Source organism: Leptodactylus fuscus, chromosome 3 (assembly GCF_031893055.1).
Source record: "Leptodactylus fuscus isolate aLepFus1 chromosome 3, aLepFus1.hap2, whole genome shotgun sequence".
Taxonomy (NCBI): Eukaryota; Metazoa; Chordata; class Amphibia; order Anura; family Leptodactylidae; genus Leptodactylus; species Leptodactylus fuscus.
Genome location: NC_134267.1, coordinates 27,274,898 through 27,298,005, shown reverse-complemented (window position 1 = coordinate 27,298,005; position 23,108 = coordinate 27,274,898). Strand labels below are relative to the sequence as shown.

The 23,108-nt window shown below is 47.0% G+C and overlaps 2 protein-coding genes across 3 annotated transcripts; one reads left to right on the top strand and one right to left on the bottom strand.

Moving 5' to 3' along the window:
• Positions 1–1,002: 1,002 nt before the first annotated feature.
• Positions 1,003–3,193, top strand: CCDC167 (coiled-coil domain containing 167). Its single transcript, XM_075267323.1, has 4 exons — positions 1,003–1,129; positions 1,299–1,393; positions 2,441–2,493; positions 2,838–3,193. Exons 1-4 carry the CDS (start codon positions 1,088–1,090, stop codon positions 2,939–2,941), a joined length of 294 nt encoding a protein of 97 aa, XP_075123424.1. The 5' UTR covers positions 1,003–1,087; the 3' UTR covers positions 2,942–3,193.
• A 1,569-nt stretch (positions 3,194–4,762) lies between these two features.
• On the bottom strand, positions 4,763–21,529 carry CMTR1 (cap methyltransferase 1). Of its 2 annotated transcripts, none has more exons than XM_075267321.1 (25): positions 21,407–21,529; positions 19,439–19,528; positions 18,736–18,876; positions 17,953–18,104; positions 15,674–15,832; positions 15,502–15,594; positions 15,057–15,128; positions 14,603–14,697; positions 13,860–13,932; positions 13,548–13,746; positions 12,837–12,955; positions 12,653–12,749; positions 12,389–12,521; positions 11,758–11,937; positions 10,954–11,010; positions 9,724–9,781; positions 9,492–9,560; positions 9,275–9,406; positions 9,055–9,177; positions 8,789–8,880; positions 8,084–8,152; positions 7,767–7,814; positions 6,952–7,064; positions 6,765–6,873; positions 4,763–5,970 (listed from the first exon to the last, which is right to left on the bottom strand). In XM_075267321.1, exons 3-25 carry the CDS (start codon positions 18,866–18,868, stop codon positions 5,808–5,810), a joined length of 2,538 nt encoding a protein of 845 aa, XP_075123422.1. In that variant the 5' UTR covers positions 18,869–18,876; positions 19,439–19,528; positions 21,407–21,529; the 3' UTR covers positions 4,763–5,807. The 2 variants fall into 2 exon arrangements, with proteins under 2 accessions (XP_075123422.1, XP_075123423.1); XM_075267322.1 differs by having other exon boundaries at positions 21,445–21,529.
• Positions 21,530–23,108: the final 1,579 nt, after the last annotated feature.

Sequence of the window (23,108 nt, the reverse complement as noted above, 5' to 3'; positions counted from 1 at the left end):
AACTTGACCAGGTTTTCTTGTGCTTTACTATTAGGGGGCATTCACACAGAGTAACGCCGGGCGTATATCACAGCCGTACACGCCGGCGTTACGGCAGACTGCCGAACACTTCCCATTCACTTCAATGGGAGCGCTTGTAACACCGGCGTTTACGAGCGCTCCCATTGAAGTGAATGGGAAGTGTTTGGCAGTCTGCCGTAACGCCGGCGTGTACGGCTGTGATATACGCCCGGCGTTACTCCGTGTGAGTGCCCCCTTAGGCTTTGCCTTTTTCATTACTATGCACACACTTGGTCACTTTTCTTTACTGCTCTCTGTTTTAGAAAGGCTGATGTTCTATATATCCACTATATATGTACCTGTTACATTGTAGAGCCTGCACCCCTATTATATGCTTTTGGTTGAGGGGTTTATGGTTTATTTTTACAATCATGTTACATGGAGACATTGTCTGCTGAATAATTTAGAGCAGCATTGTATGTATATTTAGGCCCCGCACCAGTAGGATCCTGCACCTTCCACATTGGTTTTCTGGTAGTTTTGGTTCCCGTCTTGTATGTAATTTATTTGTATCCGAATGTTTGTATGTAACAGGGGCCATTATATCCCACCACATGACATGGTCACCTTCACTGGCTGGTGGATGGCACAAGAAGGCGAAATATCCGATTATATACAGAAATTACAGGGAAGATGACAGCCACACTTCAGACTCTTCCTCAGGACTCCCTGAAGCATGATGGGAGTTGTAGTTCTGTGGTAGCAGTCTTACAGCTGCCCTCACTAGACATGGCGCCACTGTTATCTGCCTTTCCCTTACTCGCCATGGTGTTTCTGAGATAAATTTCTTCCACTAACAGATATGGCTGCCGCTGACTCTATTCTGACCATATCTAATATGGCCGCGCCTCAGTTGATGACGTCAGACTGTCCCTCTCAAACATGGCGCGCTCTGAGACCACCAGTTCTACCTGTCTGCCCCTGTCAAATATGGCGGTCGCGGCTTTAGGCTCCGCCCTGCCCGGGAGACACATGGCGGCGGAAACCTCAGCTCCAGGTGGAAGGAGACGTGTCCAGGAAGCGGAGGATGGCGAGGAAGAAGAGGGAGAAGATCAGCGTGGCCAAGGAGGTAAGGACCGAGGCGCCCCCTGTGTCTGTTCTGTGGATGACATGGAGGGGGTACAAGTCAGTAAAATCCTACAGATCAATATGTCAGTGATGGAGGGAATACAAGTCAGTCAGGCCATGGCGCCCAGGGCAGCGCGTCTGGTGATCATTGCTGACTGTTTCCCCTGCAGATAGACGGCATCGAGGAGCGGCTGGAGTCCTGCAGGAACAGCCTGGAAGAGGTCGACTACCGACTGCGTAAAGATGAGCTGACAGAGGAGGGGAGGTGAGTGCGGGCCATGGAGGGAGGAGTGGTCTGGGATGAAAGGGGTGGGAAGGAGGCGGTGAGTAGAGGCAATAGGGGTTGGGGGGGGGGGTGAGTAGAGGCAATAGGGGTTGGGGGGGGGGGGTGAGTAGAGGCAATAGGGGTTGGGGGGGGGGGTGAGTAGAGGCAATAGGGGTTGGGGGGGGGGGTGAGTAGAGGCAATAGGGGTTGGGGGGGGGTGAGTAGAGGCAATAGGGGTTGGGGGGGGGGTGAGTAGAGGCAATAGGGGTTGGGGGGGGGGGTGAGTAGAGGCAATAGGGGTTGGGGGGGGGGTGAGTAGAGGCAATAGGGGTTGGGGGGGGGTGAGTAGAGGCAATAGGGGTTGGGGGGGGGTGAGTAGAGGCAATAGGGGATGGGGGGGTGAGTAGAGGCAATAGGGTTTGGGGGGGGGGGGGGAGCAGGGGCAATGGGGTTGGGGTCACGACCATCACATCGCCCCTCTCTGATCCTCTTCTGTTGTGACATGGCGACTGCTCATCCAATCATAGGTGGCCGCAGGTAGGAGCGAGGAGGGGGATGTGGCTGGACAAGCCCTGACCGGTGATGGCTGTCTGATCCATGAGGGGTTGTCCGGCCCCAAATGGCCTTTTCATACTAAAGTCCTACCCCAGGATAGTGAGTGATCTCTGGGGCCTGTACATATCAGCTGTTGTGGCAGCCTCTGTGCACTGTATATTACAGCAGGGTAGCAGTATAGTGGTGGTCACAGGGCTAATCCGACTATAAATTTAGTATACGGCTTCCGGTTCGGCGTCAGACCCTGCAGATACCTCAATATCAAACCTCCACAGATCCTGGACAACCCCTTTAAGTGCTCTATAGGGGGCAGTTCAGTTTGTAATAATAAAGTGCCATCAGCATGGCCGATCCATCCGTCTACCATCAAACTGGCCACGCCTACATGTCAGAGAGCCGCCATTTGTTTCCTCCACAGGCCGGACTAGTCATTCTCCATATTGGGCTCGCGGTTTTATCACTAATTTGACATTTATTTCTTTATTTCTTAAGGAAATCATTAGAGAAGGAGAAGAATTCTCTCACCAACAAGATGTCGCGTTACGGTACGTAGTGGGCGGGGCTTCTTGACAGCGGGGCCTGGTGCAGTATTAGACAACTGTAGGTCTATTGATGTGAAATGACAGCACCACAATCCCAGCAGTCAGGCCGGATGTGCAAAAATATGGCTGTCTGAGGGAGGCGGTAAATAGTGCAATGGGGGCGGAGCAAGACTCTGGGGATAGAAGGGGTGGAGCATAACAGGGGGTGGAGCACAGCATAAGTGGATAGAGGCGGACGGATCGTGACACAGGGGTTAGAAGGGGCGGAGCATAAGCCAGGATACGGTATTACACAGTAGAGGGGTGACATATGGCGGTGTAACCCACAAGCTGCTTTTTCCCTTCAGAGAAGGAGCTGAAATCTCTACGACATGAGAACCGTAAGAACGCCATGGTGTCCTTCGCCCTCTTCTTCCTCGTAGTGCTGATCTATTACTGCTGGACCATGTGACCTGCCGTAGACGCCGTGCAGGATGTGTCCGCAACGTCTCCAGGGTCACAGACATTACTGTTGGGGGCAGCAGATCGCAGGCCCTCTCCTGCTGAAAGTCATCCAGTAGCCAGAGCGCCACCTGGAGGATTATGAGACAGTTGTTATGACCTGGCTCTCAGGTAGCGCAGCAGCTGCTGAATATTACTCGGTGATGGCTCCTGCCTGCTGACGACCTCCACGCTGCTATTATTTCTGCCAAGACGGTGACCATACAGAATGTTTCTTTCATACATTTGTATAAAAAAAAAAAAAAAACTTTTTTTTTCAGAGGTCCTTGCTCCCCGGCTTCTAGGGTGGTGGGGTCCAGGTAATATTCTGGTCAGCGGGTAATCTTGGTGTAGATTTTGGGTGATCATCCCTGATCTCCATTGGTACAGTCCTGCACCTCTGCTGATGGCTCAGTCTGCACTGCTGCTCTTGTATTCTAATGAACCAGGAGGCTCAGGATGAGCTGTAGCCTCTACACACTGATTCCCCACAGTCCCTCTGATTTATATGTTTGATGGCAGACTCTGCACTATTGTGATGGAACCCCTGAACACAAGTGTGAACAGAATCTAAATCCGTGTCTTGTGAAAGGGACTGAGTGTCCTGCAGTTTGTTTTAGTCACTCTTCTGTAGGATCACCCCACAGGTTAGCAGTGCGGCTGTGGTGGTCTTACCCTCTTGTTTTTGCTAGGTTCTCCCCTCTATGCCCTCCCCCATTACCTGCCGTATGCAGAGACTCTGACCCAATTGTCCACATCACAATTTGATCTTTGACCCCTCAGGTCCTTCCGCTTGCTCATTTTTCCTGCTTCCACCACATCATCAGCTGACTGTTCACTTGCCAAGTTGGCATATCGATCTTGCCGCAGACTCCACGGCGCCTGGCTCTGGCTGATTGGGTCAGTGAGCAAAGCCGCGGCAGAAATCCATAGCATTACAACAACTTTCCACCACCGGGCCAGAATTTGGAGAGAAATCCAAGGTGGAAGACTGCCTTAAAATCCCCTAAAAATCCTGCTGCTGTTCTGGTCACCACATCCCAGATCTGACCTGACCCTCGCTGTAAGGGGCAGCTCTATCCCACTGCACGGGCCCCAGAAGATAGGCTATTCGCAGCCCCTCACCAGGGGTTTCCAGTTGGGGGGGGGCCAGCAGAGATTCCTCTCTATCTAGCATACTGTTATATCCCTATCATTTTCCTGGCCCAGTGCATGAGCTCAGCGTTCTCTAATGGCTGCCCCATCACCAGCTCTGAGGCCCATAGGGCACCCCAAGATGTGGTTAGATGAGAGTCACAGCCAGAAGATACCAGATGTTGTAGAACTGTAGTGCACGGGGACACACTGTCAGACTGACGCAACACCAGGGGGCACACTAACACTTAAAGGGATAGTCCCATCTGAGTCAGTTATGCCTCACAAATGTTTAATAGGTGTCAGGGAGGAAAAAAGGGGGCTCTTCTTCTTGCCCAGCTACACACGGGACAACAAAGCATGTATATAGGATAGGAAATATAGTTTCACAACATCTGGAGTGCAAAAGGTGTCTGAGCCCCCCATTACTACTTACCGATCCCCACTCCACAGTGGGCAGTCTGTCTCTTCTCTCCACAGCCTTCTTGTACAGTCTGTAGGGAGCGTTGTCTATTAACAGCCAATACCAGGAAGACTTCAGTCAAGTAAAAGGACACCCTACCCAAAACAGCAGAGACCTCCGACTCAGTACAGACAGTGTGCAGACCATGACATCAATCTCTAGTCCCTCGGCAGAACCAGGCGCAATAGTCCGGTGTTATATCCAAACTCTAGTGCTTTATTGCCGTAGGAGTGCGGTGTGCTCCCTATGACATGGATACAAGGCAAACCATGCAGTAAAACACACGCTGATAGGACGAGGACAATGAAGCTTCATAGATAGTAAAAGTCAGGGCTTATGGGGAGGGGGGAACAAGAGGCTGCACCAGGTCCCCCTCCCACACCTCAGTGTCCACATTTTCTCTTCTATTTCAATCCATTTATTACAATTGTGCCCATGGAGAATCACAGGAGATCTGTAGGGGGTGACCCTGACCATGATGAGATCTGTAGGGGGCGACCCTGACCGTGATGAGATCTGTAGGGGGCGACCCTGACCGTGAGGAGATCTGTAGGGGGCGACCCTGACCGTGAGGAGATCTGTAGGGGGCGACCCTGACCGTGAGGAGATCTGTAGGGGGCGACCCTGACCGTGAGGAGATCTGTAGGGGGCGACCCTGACCGTGAGGAGATCTGTAGGGGGCGACCCTGACCGTGATGAGATCTGTAGGGGGCGACCCTGACCATGATGAGCTCTAGAACCACGCTGACCCCTCCCCAGCTCTAGGAGTGTACTGTTCCCCCTGCACTCAGCTCTAGGACCGCACTAACCCCACTGTACTCAGCTCTAAGACTGCACTGATTTCCCTCCCTTGCACTCCGCTCTAGGACCACGCAGACCCCCACCCTCCAACGCAGCACCAGGCTCTAGGACCAAAGCTAACCCCCCACCCCCCTTTCACTCAGCTCTAGAACCGTACTGACCCCAGACCTTGTGTAGCAGGGTAGGTGGAAAAAAAAAAAAAAATTCCTGCGACACAAGAAAAATAAAAGCGGGATGTAAAAGAAAATCTATATTCCAAGGTGTCCCTGGTCTGCAGTGCAATAAATGTCTCTTTAATGAAGTCGAGGGCAGGGGTCTCCCGTTCATCTCTCAATCCCCTCATCCTCCATTTAGGCTTTAAGTCTCTGACAGCTGCCCCGATCCAACAGCAGAGCAGTCCATGGTGAAGAGGTCGCCCGGCCTTCAGTCAGTCCTACCACTACCTGTCCTCTCTACCCCCACACGACGAGGGCTGGTGCATCCGGATGAAGTTCAGGACGGTCTCTTTGGAGAGCTTGTCCGTGTTGGGGTCTTGTTTCTGAGACTCGTGGATCTGCACCCCCTCGCCCCACTCCCAGAAGAGCCGCTCTGAGAAGCAGACACTGCAAGGCGAGACATCAAGAGGAAATAAGGGCAAAGCCAAAGGGAACACATCTCATTTTCCATAATGTTTTTTTGGCAACAAGTTCCCTTTAAGTAAATCTGTAACTTTCCAATCTACTGTCAGGAACATTCCTTTACATCCAGGCGCTGCAAACCTGAGCAGACACTTGTCAGAGCTGAGGGTTTGCTATAATTGCATCAAGTTTAGACAATCCTCTGTGTGGATAGTTTGTTGCAATGTATCAGTGCAGGTAAGATATCAATTCATTTTCCTAACAGTGAATTGTTTAGACTGGATACAACTGTAACAAGGCTTCACCTTACTTCATGCGTATAGCGGACATGCTTTTGCTATACAGTTTTTTTCTGCAATATTTGGATGGGATTAGCTAGACTCTCATTCACTTTGCTGGTACTGTAAAACACTGCGTTTTTTTCTGCTGCGTTTCGGCAGCGCGAGGCCTCAGCCTAAAGGGGTTGTCCAGGCATCGATATCAGTTCTGTGTGTAGTGGACAGTCCCGTTATTGCAGATCACCTCCCATTTGTTTTACTGAGTGGTAAGCTGCAGCGACTCAGTTCCGCCACTACACAGAGAACGGCACTGTCTGCTTCCTGCTCCATTCTCTGTGTATCACCTGCTGAGAACAGCTGATGGGGGTCCAAGATCTTGGACCCCCACTGATCTCATGGATAGGATATCAATATTGTTAGCTAAGAAAACCCCTTTAAGACTGGATGAGTCCATGGGATATGCGCTGAAACCTAATAAGGGACTCTGTGCTTCAGACTTACTGAAATGGTGCAATGGATTCGACTGGGACCTCGAACATGGACGTGTGAGTCTTGATGTTGTAGAAGTATTTGCGGTTGTGGCTCTTGCTGAAGGCCATGGTCCAGGGATCTGCAAGACACAAGGTCGGAGGTTATTGTGGGGGTTGTGGTGCATCTATATCGCACCCATGGCACATAGTGCACTCACCATTCACCGTCTTTATGATGTACAGTCCGGACGGCACAAAGTGGCGGTCATCTCTGCCGGTATAGGAGAGCCGCGGCATCCCCCCTGAGCTCTTAATGACCTTCATCTCCAACCTATGGCCGGGCACAGGAGAAGCAGTCATTACATGTGGTGTCACCCCATCAAGGTTAGAATTACCCCAGGAGGGGCAACAGGGACCCAGGCGACCACCCCCAGACATTACGATATGTCACAGCTACTATATAGTCCAGCTGGTGGAGGGGTGAGGTATAGGAGCTCTAAAATGTAAGCTGGGCAGGGATCAGCAGCCATTAACACTCCAGCTGTTGTGGAACTACACTTCCCAGCATGCACAACTGCTCGGCTGTTCCCTGATCTACCACTGAAGTAAATGGAGCATGATGGGAGTTGTAGTTTCACAGCGTCTGCTGATCTCTGTCTTACATACTGGCATTGTTGTCTAACCCCTTACCCTATATATCTGCCATGAGCGGGGGTTACTTAGTTCTCCGTGGCAGATATACACCTCATAGTGATGTGGTAGGCGCTGCCGCTAGATATTGTACAATTGTCCCGTCCTCTCCATATACTTTCTCCTGGAGGACAGAGATGACTGAAAACAACTGCTCAGTCACTAAAGTCCACAGTCCTGGGTGTCAAAGGGTTAATCCGATACCTGTTATTTGGGGTCACTTTTCCCTATAGAGAATTTTTGCTACAAAACACCACAGACAAGGTGGAGCTTATATCAGTACGATGCCGTGTGTGAACTGCGCCTGACAGCGGTGTAGCCTTTCTGTAGGCCATCGGATTACCTCAGGAAGATCTTCTGGATCTCCTCCAGCCGGTACACTTCTTTCACCCTGTTGGACAAGAGATGGAAGAATCAACAATCACCGTATAATAGAAAGCTCTGACAATATACAATAGACCGATCTCTGCTTGTGGTCCGTGAATGGCGACACTCATTGTTTACCTACAGAGGCTGAAAACCCGTCCTGACCTAGTCCTGCTTACACAGCTGAGAGTCATGCAGTGGCTGTATATAGCTCACAGGGGATTGGCTGGACTGACACACTGTGACACAACAAAGAGGGAGTGGTGTGGGTGGGAGGGGGTTCATTTTACTTACCGAATGGGGTTCATATCCGGGCGACTGGGCTTAGACACAGCCTTCACAAACTTCTCAGCCAGCTGTATCCTAAGGGAGGAGAGGACACAGTAATACCCCATTATCCTCTGCATTCGTCTCAGAATTGTTGCAGACAACCGTATGAATGGTCAGTGTGCTACATTGGCTATCTGACCCATTCATTTCTATGGGACTGTTCACGACTGTGAATGACACGGTCCTACGTGCGGACTGGCAATCCACGCCACAAAATATGGAACAGGTCCTATTCCTGTCCGATACCTGCTTCCCGGCTCCTATTCATTGAATGGAAAGGGCCGGTGCACAGGCAGCACAAGGATGACATCCGTGTGTCCCCCGTGCAGCGCCCATGCTGTTCATTAATGGCAGCCGGATAGCACGCGGTTGTGTGCAACCATTTTTAAATGAATTGAGCTCGACTTCCTCTTCTCAGGCCAGAAACGTCACATCCATCAGTCACATTGCCATGCTGCAGCTCAGTCCCATTTAAATAAACAGGGCTCAGCTGCAATACCAAACGCATCCATATAACGTACAGCGCTGTGCTTAGTCAGCAGTGAAGAGGCCGCAGCAATCAATATCATAGACCTGGTAACCCCTTTAATAAATTATCAGCATACAGTCAGAATTTTGGTGCATTTAACGTAATAAATCTCCAGTAAGTAGTGATGCACCAAGGCTTACCTCTGGTTAAAGTGATGGGGTCGGACATCCATGCCGTTAAGGAAGAGGACATCCAGAATATGGACAGCGCTGATCTTTCTCTGTGCTTTCCCCTGGAATCACAGAAAAGGCCCTTTAACTGGGCGGCAGCCAATGAGGCCTCCACTATAGCTCTGATGTATCAGCACATAACAAGGCATTTAGTATATTCAGGGGTAGTAACCACTACAGGAGCTTGTGGCCGCACAGGCTGTCACCCAACTTTCCTGCACATTGTCACTTCTCACCTCGCCTTTCAGCTCATGGACGATCTCCACAGACAGGAGGGTGTCTCTAGGGAGCTCCGTTTTTAGATCCAGTTTAGTCCAGCGGTCAGAAGGACGACCCCCCCAGGTGTAGATCTGAGACCTCTGAAGAGACAGTGACATAAGTCAGCTGAATACTGCCACCCAGCTTTCTGAGATTCCAGCGCAGGATACGGGTGCATAAGCTTATATTCAGTCTTACCCCTAATCCTAGGAGGAACTTCTGCTCGCTCCCGGACACCATGCACCTGTAGTCCAGCACGTGGCTCAGCTTCTCCAGGGTCTTGGCAGTCAGGGGGGTCGGCTTGAAACTGTAAATGTCTATGTCTCGGCTCTAGATAGAAGGACAGAACGCTCAGTCATCGGCTTCTTATATAGGGACGTTGTAAGATGGAGAAGAGGTGGAGCTCGCAACGTACCTGGATCAGCTGGAAGAACTTGCTCTTGGGGTCAGTGTTAGTCGGGGCCACTCGAGCCTGGTCAGGAATCTGCAAGAAGAAATAAATCATTCTGTGACGTCACACCCCCTTGTTCGTACAAGTCAAAAATGTGTCTAAAACATGAAATAAATATGTGGCCAAGGTATGTTGGAGAGTATTAGGGTGCAGATATAAACAGCGGGTACTATAACGGTACAGCATCTCTACTTACCCCCCACAGCTTCAGACACTCTTTACGCAGGTCCGCCTGGTGAGGCTCACTCAGGGTCCTGCAAAAAAACAATTACAGGTGACTATACATCAAAACCCGAAATCACTGGTTATTTAATTGAACAGAACCCATCACGTATTAACTGATGTAAACAGATGGACTTGATAGAAGTGGTGAAAGGTCCTATGTAACTCCTCCACCTAGCTGGCTGTTCTGCTGCACGCTGTACCTGGAGGAGCCTGACAGACAGACTTGTGCAGTAGGCACCAAATTTGGGTGTAGTTGAAAATAAAAGTTATCGACTATGGGTAGAATCCCTCTAATCATTCTATCATTAAAATCACATTTTTTCACGATCGCACGTCAGAACAGCCTTAAGAAAGACTATTCTTCTCCTACCTTTAGATGTCTTCTCCGTGCCGCCGTTCGATAGAAATCCTGGTTTTCTTCAGTATGCAAATGAGTTCTCTCGCAGCACTGGGGGCGTCATGTTCAAACTTCTAGCCTTGGGGGGAGCCGACTGCACATGCCTGCCGGTCACAGAAATATGGCCGCTTGCACAGTAAGCTGTGCAGCGGCCATTTTCTTGTGGCTGCTTACACAGTAAGCTAGCGTAAGCGGCCATTTTCTTGTGGCCTGTAGGCATGCGCAGCCTGAGGCCTAGAAGTTTGAACCCAGCGCCGGAAGAAGACGCGCAGAGAGGCCGTTCCTGAAGAAGATGGAGGCGGAGCTGGAGATTTCTCTCACAGCATTAGGGACACCCCCAGTGCTGTTTGAGCACTGGGGCCCGCTCCCAGTGCTGCGAAATAACTCATTTCCATACCAAAGAAACCCGGGATTTCTACCAAACGGCGGCGCGGAGAAAACATCTAAAGGTGGGAGAAGCCTTTCTTAAGGCTATTCTGATGTTTGATCGAAAAAAAATTAGATTTTAATGATAGGATCCCTTTCTATTCTACAATACTTGATACTATATAATTAGATGTGTAGGATATTCCAGATTTACCGTCATGGGAACCAATCACTGAATTATTATTAGTCGAGCTGTAGAAAACTAGAGAAGTCGGAGGTTTCGCCTCCCAACTCCAACGCCTTGGGTTTCTATAGACAGGACAGAGGCTGCTGAGGACTGCCCGGCTTCTGCTGGTGGATTATGGAGGGTCTCCTACAAGATTCCCAGTGGATCCCCTATAGATTCTACACACATCAGTGAGAGCCGTCAACACTTACGAGTCTTGGACGAAGGCGTGGATTTTAGCCAAAGCTTTGATCTGGAACTCGCAATAACTGCAAGAGAAGATGGAGAGAAGACCGGTCACCTAATGTCACTGTACACAGTCGCAGGGCAAAAACCATCTACATAGTCCTGCTAACACAGCTGAGGGTCTGTTATAATGTACCAGACATTGGTCTCGGTCTCTAGCACAAATCCCTCTCCAGTCGTAAACTGCAGACTGAGAGTTATTGAGTTATTTGGTGTAAGCACAGCTAAAAAAAATTATATATATATATATATATATATATATATATAATAATCCCCCGCTGTGCGAGCAGGACCAGGTCAGGGCAGGATTTCTGAATAATAAAAGAATTCATTGGTAGCAAGGAGCAGATACATGAAGTAAAATACTTCCTAGTGCAAAGATCAAACCTTAGAGACAGAAATCCTGCAATGCTTCCATGTAAAATGCCCACAAACCCCTGCTCCCCATCACACAGCTACAAAATGACAAAATTTGTCCTACCCGAAGCCACCACTAGGGGGAGCTCACTGCAAGAGCAGGTCTTATAGAGCTTAAAGGGATCTGTCATCAGTATGAAAATTCAATTTTGGGGCTAGAAAACCCCTTTAATGGAAGCACCAGAGCTCCATTAAAGGTGCCTGACGATTTGTAGCAAAGCCTATACAGATGTTATGACATTATACAGTGCACCATTTTGGTCCTAATGTGGAGACTCGCATTATATTAATTCGCTTCCACATCCCACAGTTTGCCACAAGGTTTTGACAGAAGTTTTCCTCGGTGTCCTCACCTCTCATTGGAGCGCACCATGAACTCAAAAAACTGCCGGTCACCTCTCAGCACCTCCAGGGGCACCACCAGATTCACGTCCTGCTCAGAGTTACGCAGCTGGTTCAGGCGAAGGTTGATGGTAAACAAGTAGTTGCGAACGTCCTCTGTACCGACCTTCAGGCCACGGCACACCACGTACCTAGAACAAGGGGCAGGAGGATGTGAGGAAGAGGTCACCGACAGCCACTATATACATCACTATACTGCGCAACAAAGCCCTGTATATACTGAGGGAGATATGTGGAGGAAACACTACAGAGCACTGTACCAGCAGAATAGTGAGTGCAGCTCTGGAGTATAATACAGGATAAGTAATGTAACGTATATGTACACAGTGACTGTACCAGCAGAATAGTGAGCGCAGCTCTGGAGTATAATACAGGATAAGTAATGTAATGTATGTACACAGTGACTGTACCAGAATAGTGAGCGCAGCTCTGGAGTATAATACAAGATAAGTAAATAAAGTCAATGAAGGTCATACAGACTTGGACAATTTTCTGCACTCTTTCCAGCAACTCATTCTAGGAAGGTCAGGGGTTTGGTGAACACCATCTCTTTCATAACGCACCATGTGCCCAGTTACTCACCTTTCGGAGTTAGCTGGCCGGCTGGTGACTGGCTTGAAGAGAGACACACGCTCAAAGCAGCAGTACAGCAGGTAGATGAGACCCACACTGAATGGGGTGAACAGGTCAAAGGTCTTACAGATAAAATGTCCTCCTGTAACAAACATAACACAATATGTAAGAAACTGTGCATGCAAATCAAGATAGAGAGATAAGAGATAGATAGATAGATAGATAGATAGATAGATAGATAGATAGATAGATAGATAGATAGATAGCTCTCACCTGTTCTGACAACAGACAGTCCCACCAGGCACTGGCAGAGCAGCAGTTGTTTGCTCAGGATCTCCTGGATGTTCTCCTGACCCTCCACAGAGAATCCCTGTAAGGAGAATACGTCATCACTGACAAGCAGAGACAATGGACACCACCCATACTGTCCATAGCACCAACGCTTCCTCTGACCTACCCCATCCGCCATCATGAAGTGCACACCCTTGTGTTCAGTATTGTCCATGACAAAGTTACGAAAAGCTGTGATATTCTCCGGACGAGTCACATCCCCGTCACCATCCACCCCTCCTTCACCTAAGATAAAAATGCACAATATCATCATCCAAAAACTTCTCACAGACCAGGATTTGTTACAATGGATCAACCTCAACCTGTCTATTCAATTACATTAAACAGAGAAGGAGCACAAATCACTCCAGTTCTGATACTTTGCTACAATGTGTCAGTTTAGGTGGTAATGAATAAGTCTGAAGTCCAGGCAGCTCAGACTGGTGGCCCAGTGGCTAGTATGGTCACCCTAGAGCTGTGGGGTCCTGACCCTGGACACATCCCATGGAGTGCGCCATTTTGTTTGCATTGTTTGGTTCCCCCTTACGACAATGACTGGCTTTGTATCAATTCGCCTGGGGCGTGTATGACACAGAATATCATGGGGAAAGGGATTGATGTCAATGATGAGAATCTCTGTACAGCGCTATGGAATTGGTCAGCACTATATAAATAATGACATCTGGAATAATGAATGTCAACTCTTGGTTGTCCCGTGAAAATAAAAAACAAACACAAACAAACTTTCTTACTTAAATTTATACGTTTATGAACCAAAGACACCCAAAGGGATATAACCTGCGCTGTTCTATTCCTTTAAGAGAAACACAAGACTCACCATAATAAGGTTCGAAGAGTTCACTGGACGCCGAATAGAAGTCTTCAAGTTTGAAGTCATTGGGCCCCTTCAGGGTCATACCGAAACCTTTGGCGTGCCACTTCTTCCTCCATAAGACGTACTCCGAGAAGCCACCAGGACCGGCACAAACATCCGCAAAGTAAAGCAACTCAGAGTCTCTGTCTTTAAGCAGTGGCTTCTGAAGAACGAGAAGGAAGAGAGAAGGAAATATTACCGAAAATGTAACTGGAGCAAATGTATAGCAAAGCCTTGTTATCCAACCCTTATAGGGCCATATCCTGCAGTCCTCACCCCCTGAGAGTCCTTGGGGTTGGTGAACATGTAATCAAAGACGTGATCGATATTCGCCATCTTCATTGCTGCCCTGGAGAAATAGAAACAACCTCAATGTCAGGAAACAAGACACACAATGTTGTCAGTTCATGGAGTCAGATGGTCAACTAATCCAACAAGGCATTCTATAAACTATTGTAAAAACTAGAGAAGCCAAGGGGTTAAGTCCCGCACCCTCCACCCCTTACCACATGAGGATACTACTGGCATGGGAGAAAGATCCGAGATGGTGACAACCTCAAGCACAATCAGACAGGACCTGTCCATACTACTCCTCTTTATAGATGCTACTTAAAGGGATCCTTCAGGACTTTAATATTGATGACCTCTCTCTAGGACAGGTGTTTGGGTCAGACTACCAGCGCACCCTCCATCCAGCTAATTAAAGGAGCCATGGTGCACCAGAAAGGTACAGCTCTGTAAATGGTGTAGTGGACATGATTGGTACTGCAGCCTCTCCCACTCACTTCGATAGGGCTGACAGTGATAGCCGTCGTGTCTCAGAAGTGAACAGAGGGTTGGTCCTGCAGGTTCACTATCACTCTATTCATACTGAGCACTTGGGGGCTCCCACTTTTGTCATCACAGAAGGTCAGAGCAGACTAACATCCAGCGACCCCTCCCCCCCCTCCACCCCAGACTCTGGTTAGAGAATAAATATTTTTAAGGTCTTTAAAATAATTTGACAAACATCCAATGACCTGTTTAGGAAAAAGACCCCGCGGATCATCTCGTACGGGTTAGACCGCGTCCGGGCTCTTCTCATCTCCTCCCCTTCCAACTCGTCAAAAGCGCTCTGCGGGAAAAGGAAAGCACATGAGCTGGGATATGGCGGCAGGATCCGATCTGGGGCTGTGACTAACAACAGTCCACCAGGACGCGTAGCCCCTTACTGCAAATCACTTTATAGGAATAATATCTAGAAGCAGGCCCGCTTTAGGTTTGCCATTCAAGTCTATGGAGAAGGCCCAACTGCTGGACTTTTTGGATTATTCAGACCCCTCTGCTGAATGTAGTCTAACTAATGTTCCATTATGGCGTCTCAGTGGGAATGTATTACCAGTGGGCACCTGGTTACACTCTACAACAGGCTGTCAGGGGCAATTCTACCTTCATGTAAGACCACAAGGCTTAGGGGGTGTCAGGGATTCAGACCTTGCACTCCAGGAGGCTTCTGAGGAGGGGCTCTTGGCAGAACTCTGTCTCGTCGTCAATGATCAACTTCCTCTGAAACACAAGATGGCAGTAGAGAGCGTAAACTGACAGTCCGGAGCTGCTGACCATAAGGGCTAGTTCACGGTATCCCGTCGTGGCTTTCCGCTCCGGATTAGGCCCAAATGAATGGGCCTAGTCCAAAGGGTACTGTCGCTGAATCAGCCGCAGAATCCGCCTGAAGAAAGGGCAGCTCGCTTCTTTTTTCCGCTAGCCGGAACAAACCACTACCGGAAAAAAGAACACTAGCGGTCTACATAGGCTTCTATTGTGAGGGGGCGGATTTTGAGGAGGATTCCGCGGCAAAATCCACCCACGTGTGAATTAGCCCTTAGACTATATTAACCACTGACGTGCCACCCTCACCATCCTGCAGTGAATAATGTACCTTGCCTACTGTCATCCAATCAGAGAGCTCGTCTTCGTCAGGGATCTCAGTGGTGCATTCTGGAAACCAATCAACTTCTTCATAAGCTGTGGCCTGGAACATGAGAGAGAAGGTTGGAGCTAGCGGTCACTCAGCGTCTACGTGCGGCCGCTGCCCCCTCTTCCCTTCTTACCTCAGGAATGTCCCTCCAGTTTATGTTCAGCTCCTTCTCAAACCCTTTCAGGATCAGACCCAGACCCCTGCGCCCCTTCTGCTTTGAGGCCTCCACAATTTCTTTTCGCCCCTGTCCATACTTGCCCAGACCTTCTCCTTCACGGAAACCCATCTTTGCCTGATAGGAGAGACAGAAGAGTCAGAGAAAGGAAGCCAAGAGAACAGTCATGGAGTAACAGTCTCTATGACACAGACTTATAACACATTCATGGAAACTGAGTTACTTCTATACTTCATGCTGTCAGCTGTATCAGCCCCAGCCCTCTGTCAGATCTTCCTGGCAGTCAGCCATACCTGCTCTTTGGACCGTTTCTCTTTTCACCTGGTCACTTCGAGGCTGCCCCCTCCCACCTCTGTCAATTTTTGGTAAGAAGCCCTACAAATGTGCAGAGACAAATCTGACCTACCCGCCTTAAAGGGACTGGTCATTTTAGGAAACATAACCCAATACTAAACATACTTCTATCTCTTCATCAGATGTTTTGCGTTATTGTTCTTTCCTTGTGAGGTCACACTCCTATCAGCACTGGACGCATAGTACTTATAGGCTTTAAAGGGAACCTGTCAGGGCTATATGAGACACTAAACCCCTCACAGCTCCTTATGTACCAAGGGGTTTAGGGTCCCATATAGACCTGTAGCAATGTCACCCATGCCTGCACTGATAAACCCCAAACCTTTATCCTTACCTAGAGATGAGTCTAAAGACTCACACTGGACTCCGCTCTGGTGCTTTGGGCGCATACCTAATCTCCAGCATATATGCACAGAACCCAAGAGAACCCCAGGCTTCACTGTAGAAATGCTCCGATGCCAGGATTAGAGGACCACGGGTTAAGTACAAGCGTTTTCTATTTTTATAGGGGCACAGATGACATTAATGTCGAGAGCCGAGCAGCCGCCCAGTCTCTGCTGTTTTATACAGCAGAGACCTACCTCTAATATCCGCGACCTGTGCCAGCACTGATCACGGGCATTAGCCCCTCTGGTGCCTCAGTCAAAGCTGACAGAGCCTACATTGTAGCAGAAGCGCGTGAGCGCTGCCATTTTGCCGGGGATCACCAGCACTCGAGGCCGGTGTCCTGTTAGTATGACAGCTGGGAGTCTTGTGAAGGCTCCCAGGCCTGTCACTCATTAGTTTCTGTTGTAGGCTGCTCTTTGCAGCCAGCAATAGAAGTGCTTTTTTTTTTTTTTTTTTTTGCATTAGTGATCAGATTCCCTGGGGTTCAAGAGCTCCTAGGGGGTCTAATGAATGCAAAGAAAATAAAATTTAAATAAAAAACATAAATAAAAAAAATAAAAAATATTACAAGTTCAAATCACCCCCTTTCCCTAAAACACATATAAAAGTACTTAAATACTGTGAGACACCTTCACATTAGTATACCTGAGTCCGAAAACGCCCGCTCTACAAGTCTATAAAAATATTTTTCCCGTACGGTAAATGTCGTAGGAAGAAAAAAAAATCAAAAGTGTCAAACTGCCGTTTATTCACTGTTACATTTCTGATAAAAATTTGAATAAAAAGTTATGAAAGCAATAACAATTCCCCAAAATAGTATCACTAAAAAGTACATCTGTTCCCGCAAAAAAAAAAAAGACGCCCTATGCATCCCCATACACGAAAATATATTAAAAAAAGTTACGGGTGTCAGAATATGGTGGCTTTTAGAAAAATAATTTTTTAACACAGTATTGGATTTCGTTTAAGGGGTTAAACAAAACCATATATATTTGGTATCCCCGGAATTGTACCGAAACACAGAATACAGGTGACATGCCATTTTGGCTACACAGTGAACGCTGTAAAAACAAAGCACGTAAGAGAGTTGCACAAATGCATTTTTTCTTCAAATCCACCCCATTCTGAATTTTTTTTTTTTTTTTACAGCTTCACAGTACATTGTACAGAATAAGTAATGGCGGCATCATTAAGAACAATTTGTCTTGCAAACATTAAGGCACAGCACCGGCATCCCGCCGTGGGTAGCCGCGAGAAAGTGTTCACACACGAAATGTGTGTGAACATACCCTAAAAAAGTTATGGGGTTAGAAGTAGGGGAGGGGGGTCAAAAACAAAAATCAATAAATTCTTCTGGCAGGAAGGGGTTAATAGGGCATATCCTAACTAATCGCCATTAATCAGAATGAAGGTAAAATGTGATTCACTTTGGTCATTATCACCCAGCCCCGCCCAGCAGTCATTGTAGAGACACATTTCTGTAAATCATCATTTACCATGAGTTTCTGGGAGACGCTATTAAACATGGAGTAACGAGAAGACGTTCCCTCTGACAGCGGATCTGCGGAGCTGTCTTTACTCCCAGACCCAAAAACTGGCCTCTTCTCATCACTATCGCTGTCCGAGCCGGTGCCACTTGTGGAAGATTCTAAGAAGAAAAAAAAAGAAAATTGAACATTTATGTCACAAAGATGATACCAGTGAGAATCCTTCATAACAAAAGTCCCCGGGGAGGGGGAGGGGGAAGTCAAGTTATTAGAAGTTTTTTCTTTGTTAGATCAGTTTTGTAAAAGCCGGGTGACAACCCTTAGGATCCCCACTATAGCTCACTAAGGTTGTCATCGTCACGAAAACGTCTTTCTGGGGGTAGTAAAAGAACTACTTAAGACACTGACTCAAGAACTGACACTTACTGGGGGTTTAATGTTTTACCCATTCTATAATATTCACTGTCTCCTCAATGAGCCAATACAAAATCAAAACATTATGGCCCCACGTCTGAGGGGGATTCCAAAGCACGGTTGCGAAGACTATGGAGGACGTCCTGTCCAGCTCTGTGTAAAAGGATCGGAACAGAACTCACCACTGATATCATCTAAGTGCCTTGTGCTAAAAATTCTGAACCCCCTCAGTGTGTCCATGAACCCCTGCACTGCACAGGACTAGTACACCAGTAGGGATTCCCGTCCACATGTGGCCTCATACATATGTCAGATGAGATGTTACAGGGGATACAGACAAGGTACAAGGGGCAGTGAGAAATAACATGCCCCGCTTACCTTGGGTGCCATGATTGCTGTATTGAGTGTCGTCATCTGAGGTTGAGCTCAGGTTGAGCCCTAGTTCTTCGATGCGCCTTTTCTGTTGGTTTTGGTTGCTGCTCAGGACTTCTCGCTCTGAGCGTCTCTTCATTCTCACTTCTGAGATGTGACAGGGAGACAAAGTATTGTTACCAGGCTGCTCAGCGACGTCTATGATAAGCGGTTATGAACTGACCAGGTAATTGTCCAGACACAATGCAGAAATTCAGCGTATATAAATTATAAACTATAGCACAAGGACATTATTGGGGAGAGGGGGGTGCGGCTGAATGTGCACAGATGACCCTATGACTTCAGTGGGTTGTACAGTTGTTAATTTCACCTGCAGAGGGAAAGTGATGGTCGTGGGTCGCTGAACCCAGAGATCTGCTGACTGCCAGGGCCTGGTATAGATTGTTCCCCTTATTATATGCTGTGTTGTTATGGTGGTGTACGAATATAATGACAATCTTTTATTTATTTCTCTTAATGGTCATGGTAGTTTTGCTTTTGTTGTCCATATTACATGAGTCACACATTATTGTGTTTATTAACCCAACATATTAAATGTATCAGTGTAGCATAAATCTCTTTGTGTACACGATCATATTTAGGTTTCCAGGCCATTAGGTGACAGATAATGGATTTGCAGTGTGACCATGGACAAGGAGACTAGACTCACAGAGGTAAGGAGCGCAGCTCAGGAGGTGAGAAAATACCCCGGGAACATGGACTCTCAGTCAGGTCATCACCAGCTTGTCAGGGTGCAGCGCTGCACAGGACAGAAAAGGACAAGACGGGGTAACGTCAGAGATAAAGTCACTAGAGACAGAAACTAAAAAGAATGAACTCAAGAAACTTTATGTTACTTATTCTGATTACAAAAAGAAAACCTTATGCTCTGTTCACATCCAAAGCTGCAGACGTTACAATATTTTATATTCTACTATAATCACAGCCAGAGCTGCAATTTTGCTGTAAAATCACAGCTGAAACTCCATTTGAATCCGAAGCTGCAACCACCGGCATGTACAAGACACGCACATAGTCTGCTGCTGTAACATATAGTGTAACTCAACATCAGATACAAAGACTGTGCATAAGGAAATATTGTAGACTATATAGAGGGAGCATACACTGTATATATAGTATATAGGGAAGATAAACCTTTTATATAGAGATGTGTATAGTATACAGGGAGGATACACCATATATAGAGAGGTGTATAGTATACAGGGAGGATACACAAAATATATATAGAGAGGTGTATAGTATACACTGTATATATAGAGATGTATATAGTATACATGGAGGATACCCCATATAAAGAGTGGGTATAGTATACAGGGAGGATGCGCTGTATATATGTATATATATATATATAGATAGATAGATAGATAGATAGATAGATAGATAGATAGATAGAGAGAGAGAGAGAGATGTTTAGTATACACGGAGGATACACTGTATATATAGAGATGTGTATAGCATACATGGAGGATACCCCATATATCTAGAGAGGTGTATAGTATACACCGAGGATACACCAAATATAGAGAGATGTGTATAGTATACATGGAGGATACCCCATATAAAGAGTGGGTAGAGTATACATGGAGGATACCCCATATAAAGAGTGGGTATAGTATACAGGGAGGATACACTGTATATATAGAGAGGTGTATAATATACTGGGAAAATAAACCATATATGTATAGAGATGTGTATAGTATACAGGGAGGATACCTCATCTACATAGAGAGGTGTATAATATACAGGGAGGATACACTGTATATATGGAGAGGTGTATAGTATACAGGGAAGATACCCCATATATAGAGAGGTGTATAATATACTGGGAAAATAAACCGTATATATATATATAGAGATGTATATAGTATACAGGGAGGATACATTGAATATATAGAAATGTGTATAGTATACAAGAGATAGATGTGTATAGTATACAGGGAAGATAAGTCGTTTATATAGAGAGGTATATAGTATACAGAGACAATACACCAGATATATAGAGGGGTGGATGATAGTATACAGGGAGGATACCCATATATAGACATGTACAATATACAGGGAGGATACACCATATAATCATGTGTTCAGTATAGAGAAGAAGGATACAGTGTATATAATCATGTGTATAGTATACAGGGAGAATACACCATACATAGTCATGTGTATAGTATGCAGAAGGATACACCATATATAAACATGTGTACAGTATATAGACGTGTATAGCATAGTATAAGAATAAACAGGATATAGCCGTGTATAATATACAAGGAGGGCACACCGTATACAGTCATATGTATAGTATGCAGAAGGATACACAGTAGAGGGAAGGATACCCCATATATATACATTTACTAATATACAGGGATGATACACCATATATATATAAACATATGTACAGTAAACAGAATGATAGCCTGCGTATAAAGAGATGTTTATAGTAGATATATATATACACATGGGTATAGTATACAGTGAGGAGACACCATATATATAGCCATGTACATAGGAGGATATCCCGGACACAGACACATGTGCAGAGTATACAGCTGTGACACTAGATATATATAGAGAGAGAATGACGAGCTATTCTATAGACACAGATGATGAGATATTACACAGTATACAGAGAGCCGCTCTTATACACAGGTCACACACAGGATCGCTCTCGGCTGCTGCGGTTTCAGGTTTCGTTTCCCTGGATGTTTACTCCTTCAGAGCCGGGGTCCTTCCCGCCTCCTGGCTGCCACCAAAGACGTCACTCACTGCCGACTCCGCCCCCAGGCGCTGGGCAGTGACGTCACAGGCTGCCCTGATCGCGCCTGCTCCAAAACTAATCATATAAAGTAGAGAAATATCATATGAGAAGGAGCCAGCAAGAGACATAGTGTGTAATACAGAGAGTAGTGTATATAGGAGGGAATGGAGACCACAGTGGTGTATATTACTATTATTACCTCATATACTATGTACAGACATTACTGGACTCCATATATCACTATTATATACAGCAGAATAGTGAGCGCAGCTCTGGAGTATAATACAGGATAAGTAATGTAATGTATGTACACAGTGACTGCACCAGCAGAATAGTGAGCGCAGCAATACAATACTGTAACAATTTCCATGAGACCCTGACTGTTTTAGCATTTATCACCTGTCTAGTATATTGATATTCCATGTGTTATCTGAGTTAGTTGTGGTTTTGACACATTTATTTTGTGTAGGCTGACACTGTCCGCAGGACCTTCTGATGAGCTTAATGTAGAAGCGCTCTCAAACTTCTGAACTTGTACATCTGTGCTACCATGAGAGAGATCCATAGAATTTAGTTGAGTCTTAAAGAATAATTGTCTCTTCAATGTGTGCAGTGTATGGGAGACATCATATCAGCTGGTCCTCACCCACCAGCTCAGGGAGAACTGACAATTATAGTGTGCAGAGAGCAAAAGTGGTGGAAAATGCCGTATACAAGTCACATCATCAGATATTGTACACACACGTGACAACTTAAAGAGGTTTTCCCAAAAACATAACTACATTTAGATTGAGAATAATAATATGTTATAGGGGTTGTCCAGCTGACGCTAGGTTCACACTAGCGTTCGGGTCTCCGTTCTCAGCTTTCCGTCTTCTGCATGCAGAAGACGGAAAGCTGTCAGACCGGGTCCGGCCGTAAGCGCCGGTGAGCATTTTATGCTCTCCGCCGCGAAACCGTTTTTTTTTTTAAATCGGACACAGAGTACTGCATGTCCAACTCTGTGTCCGATTTTTAAGAAAACGGTTTCGCGGCGGAGAGCATAAAACGCTCACGGCCGGACATCTTTCCAATCGTGCTGTGCTGTGAGACCCGGGAGGAACGCCCCCTCCCTCTGCTCGCAGTACTTGTCCATAGACGAGCATTATCAGGGAGGGAGGGGGCGTTCCTCCCGGCTCTCACAGTACAGCGCGATTGGTTGTGCTGTGAAGAAGGACGTCTCTGACTGAGTGTCAGAGACGCTCTTCTGACCATAGAAGAGCTACGGTACCGGACCGTAAGCTCTTCACACTGGGCCCACATCGGGAAAGCCGACAGTGTGCTGAACTCAGCGCACTGTCAGCTTTCCGGCAGTATATAGAACTGCCTGTGGGCAAAATGGTGGAAGGTCCTCTTTAAACATTGAGGTGGAATGAAGGGGCTCATGACACTGGGGGCAGACGAAGGGAGGGGGGAGAACGGCATGACACTGGGGAAGAAATGGAGGGACAGGAATCTGGGGGTAGAGATGGGGGGGACATGAAACTGGGGGCAGAAATGGAGGGACATGAATCTGGGGGCAGAG